The sequence below is a fragment of the Bombus impatiens genome, unplaced genomic scaffold (assembly GCF_000188095.3).
Source record: "Bombus impatiens unplaced genomic scaffold, BIMP_2.2 scf_0466, whole genome shotgun sequence".
Taxonomy (NCBI): domain Eukaryota; kingdom Metazoa; phylum Arthropoda; class Insecta; order Hymenoptera; family Apidae; genus Bombus; species Bombus impatiens.
Window position 1 is genome coordinate 609,207 of NT_176885.1, and position 21,246 is coordinate 630,452.

A 21,246-nucleotide genomic window follows, 5' to 3' on the forward strand; every position below is an offset into this window, starting at 1 on the left:
TCTGTCTAAAGTATTAGAATATCTACAGTTTAAATGAAATTTAATATTTTGTAGAAATTATTAACTTTCAATTACACCCATATTTTTATTATACGTATTAATAGCGTGTAATGTTTTGGCATATAAAAAACGAGCAAGGATATTCAATGGCGGGCTTTAAGTATATCATACAGTTAGAAGTAATTTATCGTTCTCTAATTGCCAGTTCTCAAACTTATCCATACGCTGGAAACCCAATTCTTTACGTTTAAAAGCAAGCACAGGGATATCAAAGGACATTGCATATCCGACTTTTATGCGAAGACAAATATCAATAAATGTTACATTGTAAAAGACACAATATTTGTCTTCACCAAAGTTATCAATTAAAATCACCAACGACACGCCTTTATTTTGATAATTCCCTGAACAAACGTTCAAACCTATTCAAACGTTCCAAGATCAATCTCCCACTCTCAAGAATGAAACGATTCCATAACACGCTAAAAACATCCAATACACGTTTATCTTTATCTCGGTAATTCCCTAAACAAATCTCCAAACCCATTCAAACATTCTCAAACCAATCTTCCGCCCTAAAAAAGAAACGATTATACAACGTGCTAAATAATGCTAAAACATACCGTAAAATGCTCAATGTACATCCAATATGTAAACTGGGACTCTCAAACAGAACTCAAGGAGCCTGCGTCCCTGGAGTCTCCAACTCCATCCAGAAACTTCTTATACTATAGCGTACTACGATCTTACTATACCTCGTACGACAGTGACTGTAGCTTCGTAGCACGAACGCAGGTCCGTAGTGGCGATCACCAGGTTTGGCGCGTTTCCCAACCTGTCCGCAGGAGTCCCATGGGCGCTGCTGTCGGCGCGGTGCGGTCCCAGCCCTATCCGGGCATTGTTGCACCGACGCCCGGCTAAGAGAGTACTTGTTGCTTCACGCGCGACCCTTGTGTATCGTCCTGTGCTCTCGTGTTGTTCATCAAAGAAGTAAAAAACAAAAAGAACGGCTAAATCATGTACAGTGCTAGCGTCCTTAATCCATTGAAAATCGATCGTGGATGATCTCGAGGAGTTGTTATCGGTGGATAGTGAAAGAGACGTCTCGCAACGCCCAGAGAAGGATCATTCGTATTGGCACCGTGCCGAGAAAGGACGAGGATGAAGCAAGAGCAGAGACCAAGGAGGCAAGCCCTTTTCCAGATCGCTAAGGTTTGATACTTTTTCACGTTACTTCATAAAATATCGCATTAGATCGTTTGTTCGCTAACTTGCCCTTGGTTCCCGAAAAATGTTACTAGACTGCGCATGTTTATGCAGATTGGTACCTTTATAAAAACAGCTAGGGAAATATAACGCTCGTAGACGTTTGGTCCACCCGCTATATACCATAACAAATACTATACTTGCTCTCTTCTAATCGAAAAGATGCGTATTTTTGGTAATATAGTAAATATATCAATCGTAAATATTCACGGTCTAAATATTACAAAATCCAGAAGTCGTACCAAGTAATGCGATAACTGTGACGAAGAGAATAAAGCACAGAGAAAAACTGAGTTCGAGGACGCTGCTAAAGTATATTTATTATACACTACATTTGCGTCTTTCTGTGAATTATCAAAATCAAGATATGTAGAACCTGCGGCACACCTAGACAACGTATTCGTTACTAATGGCGATTTATAGCTATCTATGTAACTACGTTATCGTTAATTTTGCAATCATAGACCGTAGATCGTGTAGACATATCTGAGTGGTTAAGATCAACTTTTCTCGGATGCAGTTCGATACGCTGGAATAACGCATATACCGTTACATGTATCTCGATCCCGAGGCTGTGTACCTGTTGATTCGATGTCTGGTCGCGCTCGTTTAAATCACGCCGTGTATACGGGGCTTGCTTGTATTCCGTCCCGGAGGATTTGTTGTCTAGATGCGTTTTGTAGTGTAGCGGCTTTAAGGTTTCAGGAATTTCACGTGAGGGATGGAACTAGAGGGTCAGGTTGTGGTTGTGGTCAGCGGTCTGACCGTGATGGATTTTTAGAGGAGTGGAAATGTAAGATGAAACGGCAGGTAAAATTCGGGGTATAATATATTCAAACTTTCAAGTATCGCCGAGATGTTTGTTGTATTTTGGGATTTATTTTTGTCCGTAAAATGTTCGAGTATTGACATTATTTTACCATCGATATATTCAATGTTTAATCTGGAAGTATCTAAAGTTACAAAATCAACAATAAAATTTCATATTTGATAATAAATCGTTGAATCGCCGTTAATACACATAAAAATGATATTGTCTTTTAGAAATTTCTATTTATGGATGCGTGAAGCTTTCTTTACAAAGTTTCTCTTACGCTTAATTCCTATGGCCGAACTTTTCATGACAAAAATTATGTAGGTTCTAATTTGTAATCTACTAATAAACAAACGATCTATACACGTGTTATCGAAGTATTCAACATGGGTCTTAATTGGCTATCAAAATATCCCAATTTTGCAATAGCAGCTTATTCAAATCAGCCGAATACCTTAAACAATGCAAGAATTCCGAATAGTTTCACCGTGTCCCAACTTCTCGCGATCCAAACGAGGCGTTGTCACGTGTGAACAACTCTCGAAATGGAGAAAACTCGAGTTGACACACATTTAATGGAGCCCGGTAGCGGCGGTTGTTTCGAAATGAGCCAGTAAAACTTCGAGGTGGCCAATATTCGTGCGGTTTGTCGATAATAGCATAAACGGTGGGCAACAGCAGCGGTTCATGGAATCGCAAGAAACTTGAAACTATGCGGCGACTCGCGATCGATTTTCCTCTCGTTTTCCTGTCACTCCTCTCGTCGTCTGTGAATGAACGCGTTTCTGGAGCAATGCGATCAAACGCGTTTCCGCGCCACTACAGCTTTTCTATTTAGATACTTTAGCGATTAGTCCATCGCGTGTATGGGGTCGATCGCGTATGGAAATCGCGTGAAATTGTCGGTTACGCATGCAAATCAGATACGCCGGTGGGAAACAAGGCACTTTCGTGATGAAATCAATGACTTATATACAATACGCTCACCGCCGCTATGTGAAGTTAAAGACTTTTTTGTAGGATTCTGAAGAAGTGAAGGGAATCGGGTGAGAAGAGTAATATTATGACGATTAATTAAATGTAAGCAGCGACTCGAAAATGAAGCAATTTTACAAACATTGTGGGTCGCTTATGATTCGCATGGCATCACGTGGATTGACTTATGACCAATAATAATTGATACAAAGATGAAATCGCTGTTGCATTGTTATATCGCATCAGTGTATTGTTAGAAAAATTTTCCGCTAGTAGATCACGCTTTAATATTAATTCAGAAGTATTTATCATCTTTTTTCAAAAGAACGATTGCAAGATAATTTTGTTTCGTTTAATACGATTCTTTTATCTAGACGTTAAGAACAATAAGCAGTAATTAAAAGCTTGATTAAAACATTTAATTCATCTAAGAAAAGAAAACAAACAATTTTGTATTTATTTTGCGATTTTTAACAGTGTTGCTGATATTTAATATTATGTTGTTACTAATAATCCATTATATTGGCTAATACGATTATGAAGAGTTAGTAAAGAAAATGATTGATAACGATAGAAAGGTAGACAAGCTTTCTTATAAAGAGATATAATCAAAGATTGAATTTGCACAAGAGTGTCTTTTTAATTTATGAAGAATGCAAGTTTCCAGTTACTTGTATCTTTATTTTAGATTAATCTGTATGCAATGAAACTCCATTTTACGGTATATATTGAATTATAGCATAACTTGAAAAAAGAAAATTTAACAAGTTTGCAAGTCTGTAGAGGAATACATGTTTCTCTCCTCAAGACCGGTGCGTTTCATGAAGCAGTCCTGAACGAATGCTTCGGAGTCATGCAACAATAATTAGGTATTTAGCACAGTTTGCAATTGTAAAGAGTTAATGTAATTTCTATGAGACTTCCTTTTGCCGGAACGAGTTAATAAAAAGAAACGCGTAATTCAATTAAGAACAACTTGAAAAAATTTGGGAAAGTATAAAGATATAAATAGAAGTTTCATTGATCAGTTGAAAGGCATAAATGGAAAATTTGGAAAATTGTAAAAGTGGACAATTTTGAGATAAAGGTTTTATTATGACGCTTTTACGCTACGTTAAAAGATACCGCATCAGATTTCATTAAGTAAGAGGATATTGATTGATGACTTTCGCAATGAATTATTCCATTTTCTTGTAACAGAACGACCAGTCATCTCTACAAACAGAATGAGTAACTGTTACCGTAACGTTTCCTCACTAATTGCTTCACACATTGATTAGTTGTCAATTAATATGTATCGAGGTGAGACCAGTAAATATTACCGTTGTTTTATAAACAACGGACCTATAGTTATTTCATTTTTCAACGATTTATCTCTACAAATTCTAAATGATTTTCTTTTTGTATTCTTGGGTAAAAAAGAAAATTAAACATAAGAGGACGTATATGTATAATCTTATAAAATTGATATAATGGCAATGTCACAAAAGTTTCACAGAATTATTCTATTTGCTTAAATAGCTTTTGCTATATAATTTTTATCTAAATATTAATTTTACGGATAAATTGCCATTCGTATTTTACATCGTCGAAATACTCGTCTTCCTTTGACGGGGGAAAAAATGAAGAGGCGCATTGAAGAGGGAAACGATTTATAACAACCAAATCGTGCACTTGTCTCTCGAGCACTGTATTTTGACTTGACCTGGAAGTCATGTTAATACGCTCCTACCCGAGGAAGGACCCTGATTCACCTGTTGGGTCTCACGAGTCTTTCAAAACACGTCCATTCAATGAAAACACTTTCCCGCATATACGTGCACACCACTTCTGGATCTTCCTTTTATGATAACGCTGGAGAAAAAAGAGAACGCCATGGATCTCGTAATACGGAACATGAATGAGGCGGGTTCAATGGATTTCTTAGGTTATACAAATCCTTTGAGAATATAATATCAGCCATTACTCTTATATATTTTATTCATTATTTATCCATATTATATTTAATCTGTGACTTTATAAAATATTTATTTGAAATATATTTGTTAGAATTATTTATTTATGAATACATTGCGGATGTTAATGTATTTCTGACAAATTTAAAGGTATATAATATCCAGATATAATGAAATATTCCAAATAGAATGTTATATCAATATAGAATAGAATATTCAAAGTAGAATCGCTATAATATTTAAAATGAGGAATGAAATAAACATTGTTTATATTATCTAGCTTAAATATTATTAATTTAGAATATTTTCCAAAAGTATCGTACGTTGAAACGCAAGATACACGGAATAAACCAATATTTGATGTTCTCAATTTGCCACATTATCTCTGACACACTCATAAAAATTTCTGCAGTAAAACGAACAAGATCAGATTAAAGAGTTTAAAATCTCAGAATCTGAATTAACTTTTTCTCTTCATTTCAAGGAATCAAGGATGTTACCAAAACTTGTTCTTAAGTAAATATTTTTAAAGAATTATGCAAGCACACTTTCAATCATTTCGCAATTTTTGCTTAACATTTGTCCTCGACTCAACCAGAGCATCGAGACGTTTGAGGAAAAAATTAATTGGAATTTACAACGCGCCGATTCTCCGTGTTTAATTGAATTAGCACAGTTTCGTAAATGAACTTCGAATCGAATTAACTTCCAATAAATTCGGAGGGAACGCGACTCACAAAAGTAGGTAGCTAGCCGCGTTCCAGTCCCATGTTTCTTCCTCCACGCAAAAATACATTACAGCTAATTAAATCGGATCCATGATATCGCGATAAACGCGCTTTATTGCGATCTCGAATTCTGCAATTAACTTAATTGCATGAAAGGCAATTTCTTTCGTCGTGTTTTTCGCTCGTCCAACAAATTATCATTTGAAGCTATTAGCCGAAAATATCGCGTTATTAGGCCATCACAATGTTTCCTCGTTTTTGTTATATTTCACTTTAACGTTGCACAAAATCCCGCTTAATAATTTTGAAACATCTTCTATTTTTATCATATAAATAGTATAAATAGAAATGTATTTTATTTAATTAATTAATGTTGAAAGAATATTATAACTAAAGTGAACTAGATTTTTTTGTACATTTACGATTTTACACAGAGAATTATTACTAGAAGTTCGATTTTGATTTTAATAATTTTAATTTTAGCAGTTACACGATACAGTCAGGTGATATATTAATTTCGTCATTTTATTGCTTGATAATTTACCAAACGTAAGGTGTATGATTTTGAGGAGCATACCGGATATTTTAGCCTCCCAGACCGGAAAGGCGAAAATAATGTTCCGCTATGCTGCAGGACATGGCCGCGGAAATTGTGATTTACTTTCCCTCAGAATAATAATGTGCTCACGATACTGTGGACTACTATCGTGCGTGGTCAGAGTCGCATATCACACAGCATGCTGTTGTATTTACATATTACTTCCTCATATTTCATGCACATCCACACGATTGTATTTTCCATTTGTTCGATATGTCCGGATCCCAGAAATTTATTATTAGTTACCAAATCGCGATAAAAAGGAGTTGCAAAGATGTACAAAAACTGCGTATGAGATATGGTATGAACACAATTCTGTACAAAAATGTATAATATTATAATCGTAGGAAAAATTTCCATTATACACGACCTTCGTTTTTTCAACACTGATTAAAGATTATTAGATCTGAACTGTTTTAATTTGATGTATATGAAACATAAAGAATACCTCTTTTGTTTGAAATTAGCAGATACAAAATGTTAATTATCATCAAATCGGTGATGACTTGCAATTTGAATTCTTTAAACAGAGGTACTAAATGACTAAAATTAAATTAAGTATGTATATAATACAACTAATAAATAGATATAGAAAGTATGACAGAAAATAAAATGATTCAATTCCAATACGGTTGCAATAAAACAGAAATACTATAAATTGAATCATAGAACGGTATTCCTATTGATCTATAAAAAGGTTATTGCAGAACGTACGGAAGTATAAAACTTCCGTTGTTTACAATGCTCCAGGAGAAAATCCACGAAAATATACTTTACAGCTATAAAATATCTAGTTTTCAGAGCGAAAACCTTGCTATGATATTTTCTCAGAGCTTTACGATATTTTGTCAGCGTGTACGAGTTATCGCCGTGGCGCGGGCTCAATTTTACACGCCTTTAAAAATTCATTTTCTCTTGTTTCAGGTGTTATGGCACCTCGATATCTTCCGGCGCAGTTTCAGGGAGCTTTCCGGGCACGCCTGCATGCGGGAATCCTGCATCTTTTGCGCCCTCAAGGTAAGCCAGATGGATCTTTTCCCAACATTAAAACGAGAAAAAGAGCGGGAATCTCATTAAGAACCGAGATCGTAGGACATGGCTAAATGCGTTCCTTGTGAAAGAACCTGGATAGTAGGCTGTCTCTCGTCACCGGATATTATTTACTAAAGCCCGTGATGAAACGAACAAATTGTCCGTGAAAAAAAAGTATTTTTCTGAACGTTCCTTATTTACCTTGCATCTATTCCAATGGAACAAAATTACGTTGGCCTATTTGTAGGATTGGTAGCAAGAATGCGTCGAATTGAATTTATATTGTTAGTGCCTTAAGTTGTTATCTTGCATCGATAATTATATTTTGTATATTAATGTGAAAGTTAATTGCAAGTCGTAGAAATTCTTGCGTTTAATGTTTTGTGTTAATGACTGCTTTCTTCGAAGATAGATTTATGAGATTGATAATTATGTTTTGAGTCGTAGATTGGAACGATCGTGATTATATCTTGTAATAGGCGATCGAGTAGTTTTGAATGTTATACAAGATTTTATGTCTCTGGTGCTCATTTATAATTTTGTAATAATTTTTTTGTCTGAAGTAGGAGCTAAAATATTTCTATGTATCGCAAGGAGAAATTACTAATTATTATTGCTAATCTTAAGTAGAGATATAGAAAATGGGGAGTAGGAAGGGCTCGATAAAGAAGCAAGTACTTGCATAAGTGCTACGTTTTCAAAAACGAATGTACACATGGTATCTTGTGATAATAATGATATCTAGATTTTTAATGTTTGCAAGGATACATAGGTCTCTTTTATAAGTTTCACATTTGCTTTAATCTTTCCTAAAGATTAATTATCTTTAGCTTATCTCTCTAATTATCTCAAATTGAAGATTTTATTTACATATATCCTTTGAATCGAATTAAAACATGAATGGTCTAAACATAGACACAAATATTAATCTTCCTTATAAAGCTACATTCTCAACAGCAAGATTTCAATTTTGACTCATCCAAACTAAACTCTTCTATTCAATTAAATATTAATTGATCTTTTCAAAATCCTCAAAATGACACACAATCCACAGATCAATCTAACAAAGACGATGATAATCCTAGGCAGATCTCGGTTTCATTAAAAACTGCCTTGACATCTTTACGTATCGATGAGCTTCGATGGTTCGCCAACAAAAGCGGACAGCCTTGAGTGGTTTTCGCGTGCAACGGCGTGTCAGAGACTGTGTCGCATCGAGTGATGTCGCTCGTGCGATTCCCTGGCTCCCACGACGATAATGAAAGCGCCGAGAGGGAGGAAACGGGACGCTCGAGATAAAAGTGCATACTGCATAGCCTCCGAAGCTCTCTCGAGAGCTTCAGACGAATAAGGATTGCCTTACGGTTGCCGTGTACCGTGTCCACTTCATGTTACAGCACCTATCTCCCGTAGGTAATCTAATCTTAAAGAAAAGGAGTACCTCTCTCGGTTTTATTGCCGCAGAATGAAGGTTGATGTTTACGTCGTACACATTGTGGCATTTGTCATAAAACACGAAACATCTTGGAAATAATTGTAGCATTTCTTAGAAAAGCTTTTAGAGACGTTTTAAGGAAAATTTTGAGATTGTTCGTTGTACCAAAAAAATTCGTTAAAAAAAATTAAAAAGATTGCAAACAAGATCTTAATCTTTAGTGAATGGAGAGGAGGACGACTAATAACGTTGTTGCATTCTTTAATAATTGATTATCGATTTCGTCGAGATTTTTTTTTTTTAGGACCGTAGTGTCGCTTGTTATTCTAGTTTTGTCAGAGAGAATTCAATGATATTGGCCGATGACACGATGCAAATTGAAAAAAAAAATATGATAGCTGATTCGAGATTGATTTTCAAAGGTTTCTACAGCGAAAACTTGCAGAAATGGGAAAGGTATTACTAACGATACGTAGGCATTGAATTTTGACGACGATCATCACAATGTGGGAAAATATAATACTTTATAAGTAAAGTGCTGTGACATTAGCCTTTCTTGATCGTACTCTCTATTTTTGGATAACAATAATCTCTTACTATACGTACGTATATTCGCTGTTTCAACACGAATGAGTTGCGGTTCTCTAGGTTTTGTAGTCTCTCATTGAAACCTGTTTGTTCATTAGTACGAAGGTGAAACTGGTAGACTGAAACTGGTTCTTTTAAAGAGTAATTGTTAGTTCTACTAGGAAATTGTAAGAAAGATTTAAAGTTGTTGAGCAGTTCCTGCATCATTGTAACGACAATGAATAAAACTTTATTCTTCTCGCATGCCAAAAGAACATACTGCCCTGAAAGGATTAAACTTCCAACAAACTGTATCAAACCGTCTCTATAAATCGCAAATAAATCGTCAAAATCTTCACGTGATCGAAAGATATTTGCACATGTCCCGTGCAATTGAACTTCGACAGAGGCAGCGATCGTAACGGGCTCTCAGACCTTTCTCCTGCGAGAAACACGTTCTCGGGTGTTCCGTGATTGGTCGAAAGAGCGGAAAGTGCCCCTCCACGTCATTACAGGTTCATTGTAGTAAACGTACAGCGAGTAACACTTCTTGGAAACCCTCGTCCTATGCATGAAACGAAACGTCGCGTCCGATGTTAGGACGTGAAAACCAAAGCGTTGGATCCTCCCAAGTGTTCTCACGGGGTTAATTAGCAATCTCGTGAGTTAATTGCCGGCAGCCAGAGGGTACCGTGTTTCGAAGCAAGTTCGCGAGAACATGTAGGCTATCCTCGGCTTGGCAGCGCTGTATAGTTTCGTGTGTCTCTTTGTTGCCATATTCTTTTTCTTTTGTTGCGTGTGATTTTGAATCCAGTAACATGTTGAAGCTAGGTTTGATATATTATATCGTTTCTTGGTCCTTTTTTGGGAGTCTTTAAACGATGGGTTAGAAGATTAGAAAGCGATCGTTAGGCAACAGAAATAGCGAATTGGACAGTTAATGATTGGGTTCTGAAGATAGGACTAATATTAGAGAGAGTTTAAGGTGAAGGTTAGGACTAATGGAACTTTCGTGCAAAAATTTTCGTTTTTACCATTTACTCTGCTTATATCCCATTGGTGTTGTTTATAATTTGATAATTTGATAACTGTTTCTCTTATTGATTCTACTGATAAAAAGTGGAAAGGGATAGAGGGCTACTGTAAATACTATAAATAAATTTATAAATATTTGTAATGTTTTGTATATGCGTTACTCGCATATGATTTATATAGAGGAAGACACCTACTACATGCTCTAAAAGTTAGGGTGAAATCAGCAACAAGATGCTTCTTTTAAATCATAAGTCTCCAAGGTGTATCGAAGGTTTTAATTTAGAGTATTGATAGTGTGGCACACGAGCTACCCACAATTTCTAGGTTAAAAAATTAAAAAGGAAGTCATGCAGTCCTGTCACGTTATGGTACACAAGCATCAAATATAAAAGTTTCTTCTGAGAAGAGGAAGTATCCCTGCATACCAGAGAAGGGGTACGTGTACCATCCAAGAATTCGACCTGACATAGCTCACGATGATTCACCAGAAACGTATTCGAAGGGTCGAAACTTCTTCAGGGTTAATACGAACCGAGACGACCCTTTACTCAGCATTTGCGTTACTTCTTTGACTTTACGACTCCGAGACCTCACATACTTACATCTCACCCCTCTAAGGCATAAACATTATTACTGTAACAAACGATTATTTAACGATATTAGATCACAGCTTGCCTTCAAGCTATGAGGTAGTTATTCAAAACAATCTCATATTCTAACGAAATTGAGTGCACGTGTAAAATATTATTTCATTTTATTTGTTTCTCGATTCCTAAACTTTAATCTCAGACTAACACAAATTTCCTAATTCATGAAGAATAAAATATGACTAAAAAATAGGAAAAAATAATAATTTAGAAGATTTCAGTATAATTATCATTTTCATTTGCAATCTAATCTCAAAAAAAATATCGTACCCTTTAAATAAAAAGTCCAACCTAACGTCGGTGTTATATCACTGTCTAAAATTTTTCCAACTATCCACACAGATATTTCCATTAAACGTCAACTTTCTTCTGAAACTTATCACGGTACATAATGCTTAAACGCATACCATTTTTATCAAGCAAGTGGAATCACATTCGATATCAACCTAAATACATAAATCGCATTATGCTAATGAATTTATTTATTATGCCAGCACGAGCGATCCGTTATCGATGCTATCTGGGAGAAAAACGATTAAGGGCTATGGCAGTTACTATCATCAAGGACAAGGATAATGGCCAGTCATTTCAGCCATTGGGAACCATTATCAAAGACGGTCATTCTTAGAGTCGATTAGATGAACAGTTATATTCTGCTAGACCCTTGTACGTAACACTAGAGTCCATGGAATTTGCTCTCATTTTGTCCAGCCTCGGGAGTACGATTTGTGGCCGTGCGGCGTTGCGGCCGCACTGGTTACTAACACCGTGTAACTTTATTTCCGGATGTCTCGAATGATTCTCTTGAACTTGTACCTTCTGACTCTGCAGAAAATCCTCCCCACTTGGTTCTTCAGCTTCGGATGCCGTTGCGCAATCGAAGTAATTTTAGTCGAAAAATTCTATGAGTTACGAGTTATCAGTATCAATAGATTCTTTTGCACGGAAAATGAATTTCTAACTTCTGCGAAGTCACTAATATTAGTAAATATTAACTTATCGTAGAGAACCTTAGATCATTAAGAGCCTTAGTCGTTGCAGTACATTACTTTTGTTTTTATCGCTGGTCAGATGATATTACAGTGGCACAGTTTTCATGGTACATGGTCAAGTATTACTGAGATTTTTGTCGCTATTAATGGACGCTTTTTGAACAAGTGTTTTCTATCTCAAGGAAGCACATAAATTCTTCCTGTTTTCGGTGGCTAATGGTTTTTTGATGTTCTGCGAGTAAAAGGTGGGTCAGTTTTTAGAAAGTTCATGGTCGAAGATCGTGGTCTAGCATCACACAATTGTCAAAATCGTGGCTTCCATGTGTAAATCTTGTCCTTTTGCAGGCATATACCGGTATTCGTCCTATTAACTTTGTAATTTCGTCATGGTTCGGATAATACATTAATAATGATTAAATAAGCTTGATTTTGAGTACGTGAATATAATTATACATCACGATATTAATAGTATCATGTTAGTAATTATACGTAATAAATTTCGCAAATTTAAAACAACATACCAATTTCCTGACTGTATATTACTGATAATAACTATGATAATATATCTGCGAATAACACGGAGGAGAAAATTTCATAACTTGCTCCATTTCATAATAAACTGGTAAATCTATTTATCAAGAAGCAAGTATTAGTCACTCATAAAGTTAGGGAACCACTTATGATTCAAAGAAAAATCAAACGGTATAAATGAATTTCCTTTTTTGGTATTTTCTTTTTTGCGCTAACCTGATAATTAATTTCCGCTGTTAAGGCGCACGTTGTACTCGTAGGTGTCGTATCATTTTCCGCAAACAAGTTCGCTCGTTCCAATATTTTAAACTCGTATCTTACAATGAAAGTCTCCTTATCCAGCTCCATTCACTTCTTGTTATTATTTAATAACCACGAAACGTGGGCAGCCACGCTCGTACGCGTAACTCAAGTAGTCGCTTGAGACGCGTAGGTTTCGTAGTATGTATTTCCTTCTTCCTAAACAAAATAGCATATTAAACGAAGTCTCCGCACGAAACGCTTGTTGTATGAATATTTAAACAGAAACGACGCTTCCTACGCTTCGAATCTCGACGATCGTCGCCGGAAACCACGCTCGCTTTTATCGGCTTCTCGAGAATTTCTTCACGATGATTTCGTGGATTGTTTTTATTCGTGTACGAAATTCGTTGTTTCAGACGTTGATAAGAACGTTAGGCCCTGATCTTCGAGTTTTCACGTTCCAATTTTGTTCTTGCCTCAGCGAATAAAAAAGGCTTTCAATATTTTAAAAAATGCTTAATGCAAGCGGTTTGAACGTCTGAATATTTAAAAATTTGAATACTCGGATATTTTTTAATCGAAGTACACGAAAATTAAAATATTTGGAGATTCGGAAGTTTGTACAAGTTTGATAACTTGTAATTTGGATACTTGAAAATTTGAATATTCAGAAATCCGAGTATTTGAAGACAGTGGAAATTTAAATATTGGGAAAGTTGAAACTTTGTAGATATCGATATTTGAAAATTCAACATGTTAAGAATTTCAAAGTTTGAAAATTGAAGAATTCAGAGATCTGAAGATTTCAAAATTCGAAGATTTATAAATCATTGAATGAACGATCAATGGCAGAATAATGCTACCACCACGAGAGGACGCGATTCGGTCAGGTATATTCAAGCGTAGCTGCGACCACCTTTTCCGTCCGCTATACTTTTTCGTGTCGAGGCTCTCGTAGGCCCCGTTCCTTTGTGTGTTGGTGACACAGGGCCCAATCGTATCTTGTACATCGGGGCCTGGATACGTAGAACTGGCTTTTGTCCCAGTACTCGTAGTACGGGTCTCTCGTATTCTCGTACGATTCACGTACACCTTCAAGACCACACGGAACCGTTCCTCGTGACTGGAGTAGTTCTACGAGAGGAGCGGTGGACCGCAGGCAGGGGCGTACGGAGTAATTTCAACGCGTGGTCGTGTAGAAGCTGGAGCAAAGAGCTTGCTCTCTCATGCAAATAAACTGCCTGACCCAACGGGGCGAGTCGTCTCCTTTTTTGCACGTCTGTGTCGTTATCTAGAACTAAATGTCATATTACATTTGCATAAATGTTGCAAGCAAAGTGTTCAGATTTTCTTAAACATATAGTAATTTTAGATTATGAACGTATGAACATTTGATAGGTCGATATTCTGCCCTGTTCAGAGAGTTACAAAGTTTTTGCGTTAATAATATTAGAGTTTGCTATTTGGACATAGAAATGGGGGAATAGGAATAAAACTTAAAGGAACATAACGATGATAATTCTCAACGTGATGGCCTCTTTTTCTTTGGTTAGGATTACGGGCTATTAAGTCTTTCTTTTTTTGTACTTCAAGTATGTCGAAGTGGATAATGGTAATGTAGTTTAAAAATTCTTGGAAGAACAGGTACTCTTTGATAGTATAGTTCATGTTGGTCAGAATAGTTGTTTTAGAGATTTATAAAGGGGATTACTTAATTGTCCAAGAGCTGGATTTATTTGTTCTTTGCACGTGTAGGTTACGTGTGGTAGATAAGGAGTTGTGTCAGCGTGTTTTATGTGCTTTGATAACAACGCCTCGGTGATTAGAACTTTCTCCGATGATGTAATTCTTCAGGTTTAGTTTAAGTTACCTAAATCGTACGTGTTTGCCAAGAATCACTTCGCTGCTACATTTCCTTGGTGAATAATTAGATTGCTTTTCATTTTTGTAAAATTTATACTCAGTATATTTTCTATTTAGTATACCAGTTAGATAAAGCGTATTTGCTTGAATTTTTGAAAATTAGCTTGTTTCTGTCTGTGTTTTAGAGCTCATCCTTTAATCTAACCTTCGCGGCAACACCTGTTCCCAACCCCCTTTTTAAACATATGTTCTGGCCCTAGAATATACTTCGATAAGAATCATCGTTGTACAGACACAGGTTACTACAAAATTTTATTACAAATTCACTCTCCCTTTATCAACTTTTTTCTTTGACAAAACAATTTTGCTATCTGCTTTTCGCATTTTGAAAACTTCGATTAAGTGAAATGCCAATAAAACATAGTGAGAGATAATAATTCTTTGCTTATTCAACGCAAATTTAAACAAACCCAAACTTAAATAATCCCCGAATTCAACACCAATTTATCTATTCAAAATTCTATCAAACTCTCTAAAATCCTTCTTTCATCTAATTAAAAATCTTCCGATCTTTAAACCAATTTAGAAACTAAATAATTCAAAACGGATACGTGAAAACTATTGTCAATAGTTCCTCGATCCGGAAGTCTGCCAAAATCTTTAAAATATTTCACATAGCAAACAAAAAAGAGCAAAAGTGCTTTTAATAAAAATTATCCAGTCATCGAACCACCTTTTACAGAATTTTTTAATAATCAAACTATCACTCGAACAATTCCACCAAATTTTCCAAAATCTCTTGCCGAAATAATAATTACGAAAGGAATCGTTCAAACAAGAATTGTCGAATCATCGAACCATCTCTCGAAAGGAGCACAAATCTGAAGAAATGAGGCCACTGAAGAGCCTCAGGAATACAGTCCTGGTTGGGCCGGCGGTCGGCCAGGTTGGTGAACGTAGGACAGCTAACCAGGTGACGTCATTGGCTTCTCGGATCTATGTAGGGCCCGTGTCGTCGGTAGGGGAAAGAAGAGGGGCCAGCGTGGCGAGAAACAAGAGGAAGAAAGACGAAACGAAGGGTGGGAGTTGTTCTCCGGCACAGTGTGAGCCGTTGCTTTCAGGTACGAGCGCACGGCGCCGCGTGCAGGTAGTCTCGTGTTCGTCCTCCACGTTTCTCGACGCGATCGAACCTTTCCGCCCGATTCAACACGATTCCTCGGTCTTTAACGTCAACCCTCGCGATATCCAAATGTATATTCCATATTCCATATATATTCCATATACTCCATATACTGAAAACATCGAATAGAAGAGTGTTGAAGCGTCGAACGGTGGTATTGTGCTTTCTTCGTATCGCGGGCTGTTTCGGCTACTTTCTTCAATGAAGTATAAAGACGAAGTTTCAACGCGTGAAAGACTGGCGAATCTAAGAATCTAAAAATCCATTGCATGGAAGAGCGTTGTTGCGTGGAATGTTGATACCATGCGTTCATCCTATCGCGAGGTTGCTTCGGATACTCCTCGATGAAGGATAAAAACGAAGTTTCAAAGTGCAAAAGACTATTGAATTTAAAGAAACGTCTTCGGAGAAGTTGATGTTATTGTATGGATCTTTGTAATGGCAGAGTGGATGTTTTGTGGAAGTTGGCGAAGAAACAAGTTACCGTTGATCGTGGTTTCATAGTGTTTACGTGAGCTGGGTCGGCTGCATTTTAACGGAGGCAGCGATTTTTCTGTGGTTTGACGAAGGAAACGCTGGAGGTCTCTTGAATAAGTAGCTTGATCGCTGCCAAGTGCGTCTTAGATTGTTTAGAGCGAGGCTGATGCGTCGCAGCTAAGAGACAGTAGGATTGAAACGTTAACCGTGAAACTGGCTTTTTAAAATCTCTTCTGGACTTTGTACGTCAATTTATGAATCTTTTATAAAGATTGTAAAGCGAAATTGACGCGGACGAAGCGTTCAATGAATAATCTACCACTTTTCTAATTTCTATTAAAGAGAATTTGTATCTGAAAAAAGATGTAGATTGCCCTTTGTGTTTAAAGAAGATCGACAGACAAATATCTAATACGTTAATAATTATTCTCAAGAATTTGTGAATCTGAGATTATTAATCGATTTATAGACATTTACTATCGTTCCTAAGTTTCATCAAGGGGCATTTACATTTGAAGAGAACATAAACAGTTGGATACTTAATACAGGTTTTTCTTATGAATCTATGAATTCTCGAGTGTCGATCGAGACGTGCCAGCGAGAATTTTAAAGAAACCATGTCGGGGAAGGAACGGAGCACGTGGCACGCTGAAGTGGAACGAACGAATCGGGGGAGAGACGCAACGAGTCGTTAACGCCCGGAAGAGAGGTTTCCTACCGAGTCAGGTAGAATATTCTAAAACGCTTCCTCGTTATTACGAATACAATACTCGATGATTTTCTGTATTCAATTAGAAAAAAATGCAAAATTATTAAACATCGTATTATCGTGAGCGGAGAAACAGTTTTATCAGAGAGAATCTACCACGCTCCCTCGAAGAATATTTATCTTGGAAGAAAAGTTCCCAAGCTAAAGGGGAAAGAAGCTATGCGGGATTTATTCAGAGTGTGAAAGACCACTAAGCTTCGTAGATCGAAGCGGTGACTTCACTTGCCAAACGAGTTTATGTTTTTAATCGAGTCTACGACTCGTCTGGCAACGGGTTCTCCCTCGGTACATCCGGCATGCAATTGCTGGATACGAATCCTCCTTGGGTATTCGCGGAGGATCATCTACCGGGCTCCCTTTCACGACGTGGCCACCTATTTCCCGTCTGTAAACGCGTTTCTTTCTTGCCTTTCCTTCCGTAAAAAAGCACCAGCCTCGTGCCATTCAGCGACTACGGATGTTCTCGTCAATATCGTATCCGATAATTGAAATATCGCTTGATACATTGGCCCACACGTAGCAGAAGGTTAAATCGTTCCAAATTTTGCAGCAAGAACATTGATTTATAGGATGATACTAAATTGAGAGCTACTAACGAGAAGTAGCGTCGAGAATAGCCGAGAAGTGGAAGTTTTGATTAAGTTTTCCCGAAATTATTCTTAATTTATGGAACGATGCTAAAGTAAGAAATATCAGGGAAAGTAAAATAGTACTCGAAATATCTGAAAAAGGTAGAGAATTAATAATTGAATTACTCGAAACGTCGCAGTAAGTCATTTTTAATTGAGAGACGCTGAAGAAGCTAAAATAATATTAAAAGTATCTGAAGAATAAAAAATATAATTAAGTTGTAACAAATCGATTTTAATTTAAATATATCAATTTATAAAATAGGAAATACTAAAAAGATTAAGATAGTTCCCACCATAAGTGGAAATCTTGATGAAATTGAGCGAAAAATTGCAGTAAGTCGATACTAAACTAAAGATTACTAAAGAAGATTACTAAAGTGATATGAAGAATATTTAAAAAGTGTGAGTTTTAATGAAACTTGGATTTTATTTTCAACATGAAACTTTTATATATATCTTGTGTTGCTGTAAACTATAATAACATTAGAAGAGAGGTAGAAAGTCAATAGGAAGAATTACAAGGTGTTATTGGAATCGAGAGGAAAAAAGGGATCGACGAGGGACACAAAAGGAAGAGAAGGTCCTGCGTGGCAAGTGCAACGAGCGGATTAAGCGGACTAACGAATCGCGCGTGTAGACACTGCAAACAGAACTATCTCTCCGCGAGAGGATCAGAGAGAGGAACTCGGCAGAGTGAGAATTTGTATTTGCTCGTGACCAGTCGTAGAGGCATGACACTCGGCCCGAACGTCGCTCTTATCTCGATTTTCAAACGCAATTTCGCGCTGGGTGTGTTTCCACCGTTACGTGATTCCGTGTGCTTTGCGAACTCTAGAAGAATTTCGTTGACTGTGCGTTGAGTTTCAGCAAAAATTTTTACCAGAGACAATCGTATAGGTTTTGTTGGCAGAAAAACAACTTTTTTAATTTCGATATACCTTGAAGATTCATTATTTACACGACACATACGATAATTAGAGAGAATTATTTTCTGAATTTTATTCTTAGAAATGATTTTTGTCAGAATTACTGTGAGAAATGTTGCTTATTCTGAACGTTGTAGAAGAAGATAATAATTGAAAAGCAATTTAAAAAACTGTATGAATGGAATAAAAATGAGAAGTGACTAAATGAGAAAAACAAATTACTATTAAATGTTTGAACGAATAGCAATTTAAAGAACGTATAATATATTCGACTAAAGAATGCGTGAACATTCTAAAGAAGTGACTAAAGAAAATAGACTTAGTAAATTTTTAAAAGGGTGATTTTAAAATGAAACGACGAAGATCACGTTTCGTTTTGCGGACTGATCATCGCAGAAGAAAGTATAATTAATCTCAAAGGATTTCTGGAAGAATATCGAAACGAGGGTGCTCTTTGAGCATCGTTTAGTAAAAGATGAGACGAGTAGACTCGAAACGATTTTGAGAGGTGACGTTTTAAGATGAAACGGAGACACTTGTAGTCAGTTTCTGCGGTCGAGAGATATTGCGGAAGAAAATGTTGAAGTGGATAAAAGTTCGCCAGGACGCGTCGGCGACGCCGACGTCGCTCGATCACGAAAAGAAAGACGAGGTGGTGGCAAAGGTCGAAGTTGAAGAAGTGGCGAAAGAAGAGGAGGAAGACAGTGGAATGGAAAGGGAGGATACGCCATCCAACATCGAGTTGAACGATCTACGAAAAGTATGCTAAATCGTATAATTAACGCAACATTTCCTTGAAAGATCCCGTACATTATTTTGTCACCACTTCTTGGAAAAAACTAAAATTGGCTTCAACTTTTATCCTGTTGATAGCTGCAGATCAAAATATGCAAATTTATAAACTTCTTTGTTAAGATAAAGCATACAAATTTTTGATTTTCTCACAATTCTCTTGCGTTTCCTTATGATCGTTATTTTCTTAATGCATCGTCGATTTGTCAAAAGGATGACACAACTAGGAGATGTAAATTTCTGAAGAATTCGATTTGAAATAGAAAGTTGGAAATAGAAAAAGATTAATAACTCAGTCATCTAGTCATGAAAAAATTCTCTTTGTTTTAAATTATCACTCTTTCATCGCACCAACGACACAGATACATATTCTGGAAATGTTGTCACGTAACTTAGGTCTGGATCTGTCAATATTTTTTGTACCTTCTTAAAGAAAGTTAATGGACACGTCTTTTTTTTCTTTAAAATGCATTAAGACTGGCAAGATAAGAATTAGTGGTTCTGTGCACGGAAGCATTCGAAGCAATACACATGGCTCCTCTTTAAAATGTCGTTAGCGTTCGATTTCTTGTGCTCCTAGCACTTGAACAGATTTCCCATACCATTCACAATTCTGTCTTCTTTCGTCAAGATTCGATGTAGAGATTGGGCAATGTCTAACTGAAATATTTAAAATGGGATAATCAGTAAACCTCAACTCGTAAGAATTTTCAACTCAAAAGGGAGCATTTATTTATTTTTACTTTTGATACAATAATTCTCTAAACGCAGTATTAAATACGAATGCCATCTTTTCATAAAATTAAACGAACAACTTCTTCATCGATAATTTCTTTCAAATCGGACTCAAAATAACTTTCAACATTCTTCCACTCGTACTCTTATGAACTTCAATTGAAACAACTTTCAAGTGTCAAAAAGCACATCAAATGAAACTGGTGTGTCATTTTCCTGTAAATCAAGCTCGCATTGGATCTCTATTAATTGTACTCATCAATAGTTGCTTTGAAATTGCATCAGAAAGAATTTTCAATATTCTTTCATTCCCATAGCTATAAATCACAATTAAACCAACTTTCAAGTGTCAAAAAGCACTCCGAACGAAATTAGTCCATTGATTTCCTATAAGTCAATCTCTAACAACTCGTTTTCACCAGACTATGCGATCAATCACAATTAAAACAATTTTCAGATATCGAGAAATACAGGGAATGAAATTAGTCCATCTATTTGCTATAAATCAAATTTACGTGATAAATCTTAGAACAGTGTCGCTTTCATTGATCGATTTCACTGACGCGGCAAAGTAGTTTCAGCGAGCGGGCTAGTTTTTTTTCGACGTACCAGACTAACAGGTAACCTGCTTCCAACAGGTACGATACCTTTGTCGATGCACGTGGTGGACGTCCAAACGGACTATCGTCGTCTTTATGTCGACCAAAGTAAGCAGAGTCGTACCATATCTGTCACTTCCATTACCGCCGTCTTCCTCTCGCGGCACTCGATACTCATTGAACGACTTTCATTGAAAAATTTCACCAGGCATTTGCGGTTCTTTGGGTTTGACGATAGCGCGTGCATCGAGTTTCCTTGGGGCGAGTAGGAGTGACAGTTAAAGGACAAGGTTTGCTTTCTCCTGATTAATAACTAGTTTTGTGCCGGATCTTGGATAGTTAATATCTTGAACCGCAATAGTAGATTTCATTGGAACTCGATTTTCTATAAGATTTCTATGATGATAATTGGGTTTCTATCATGTATTGAAAGTATATTAAAGATTCCTTATTTC

The 21,246-nt window shown here is 36.5% G+C and overlaps 1 protein-coding gene across 5 annotated transcripts in view; it reads left to right on the forward strand.

The window, feature by feature from the left end:
- The window catches only part of LOC100744780, a 132,604-nt gene that overhangs the window by 89,427 nt on the left and 21,931 nt on the right, over positions 1 to 21,246 (forward strand). For 3 of the 5 annotated variants that reach the window (XM_024368629.2, XM_003490717.4, XM_033321576.1), the window contains exon 3: positions 7,261 to 7,353. In XM_024368629.2, the coding sequence (XP_024224397.1) occupies positions 7,261 to 7,353 (93 nt within the window). Of the gene's footprint in view, positions 1 to 905; positions 1,213 to 7,260; positions 7,354 to 15,805; positions 19,426 to 21,246 lie in introns of those variants that run through there. The other 2 variants (XM_012387393.3, XM_012387392.3) reach the window with 2 other exon arrangements.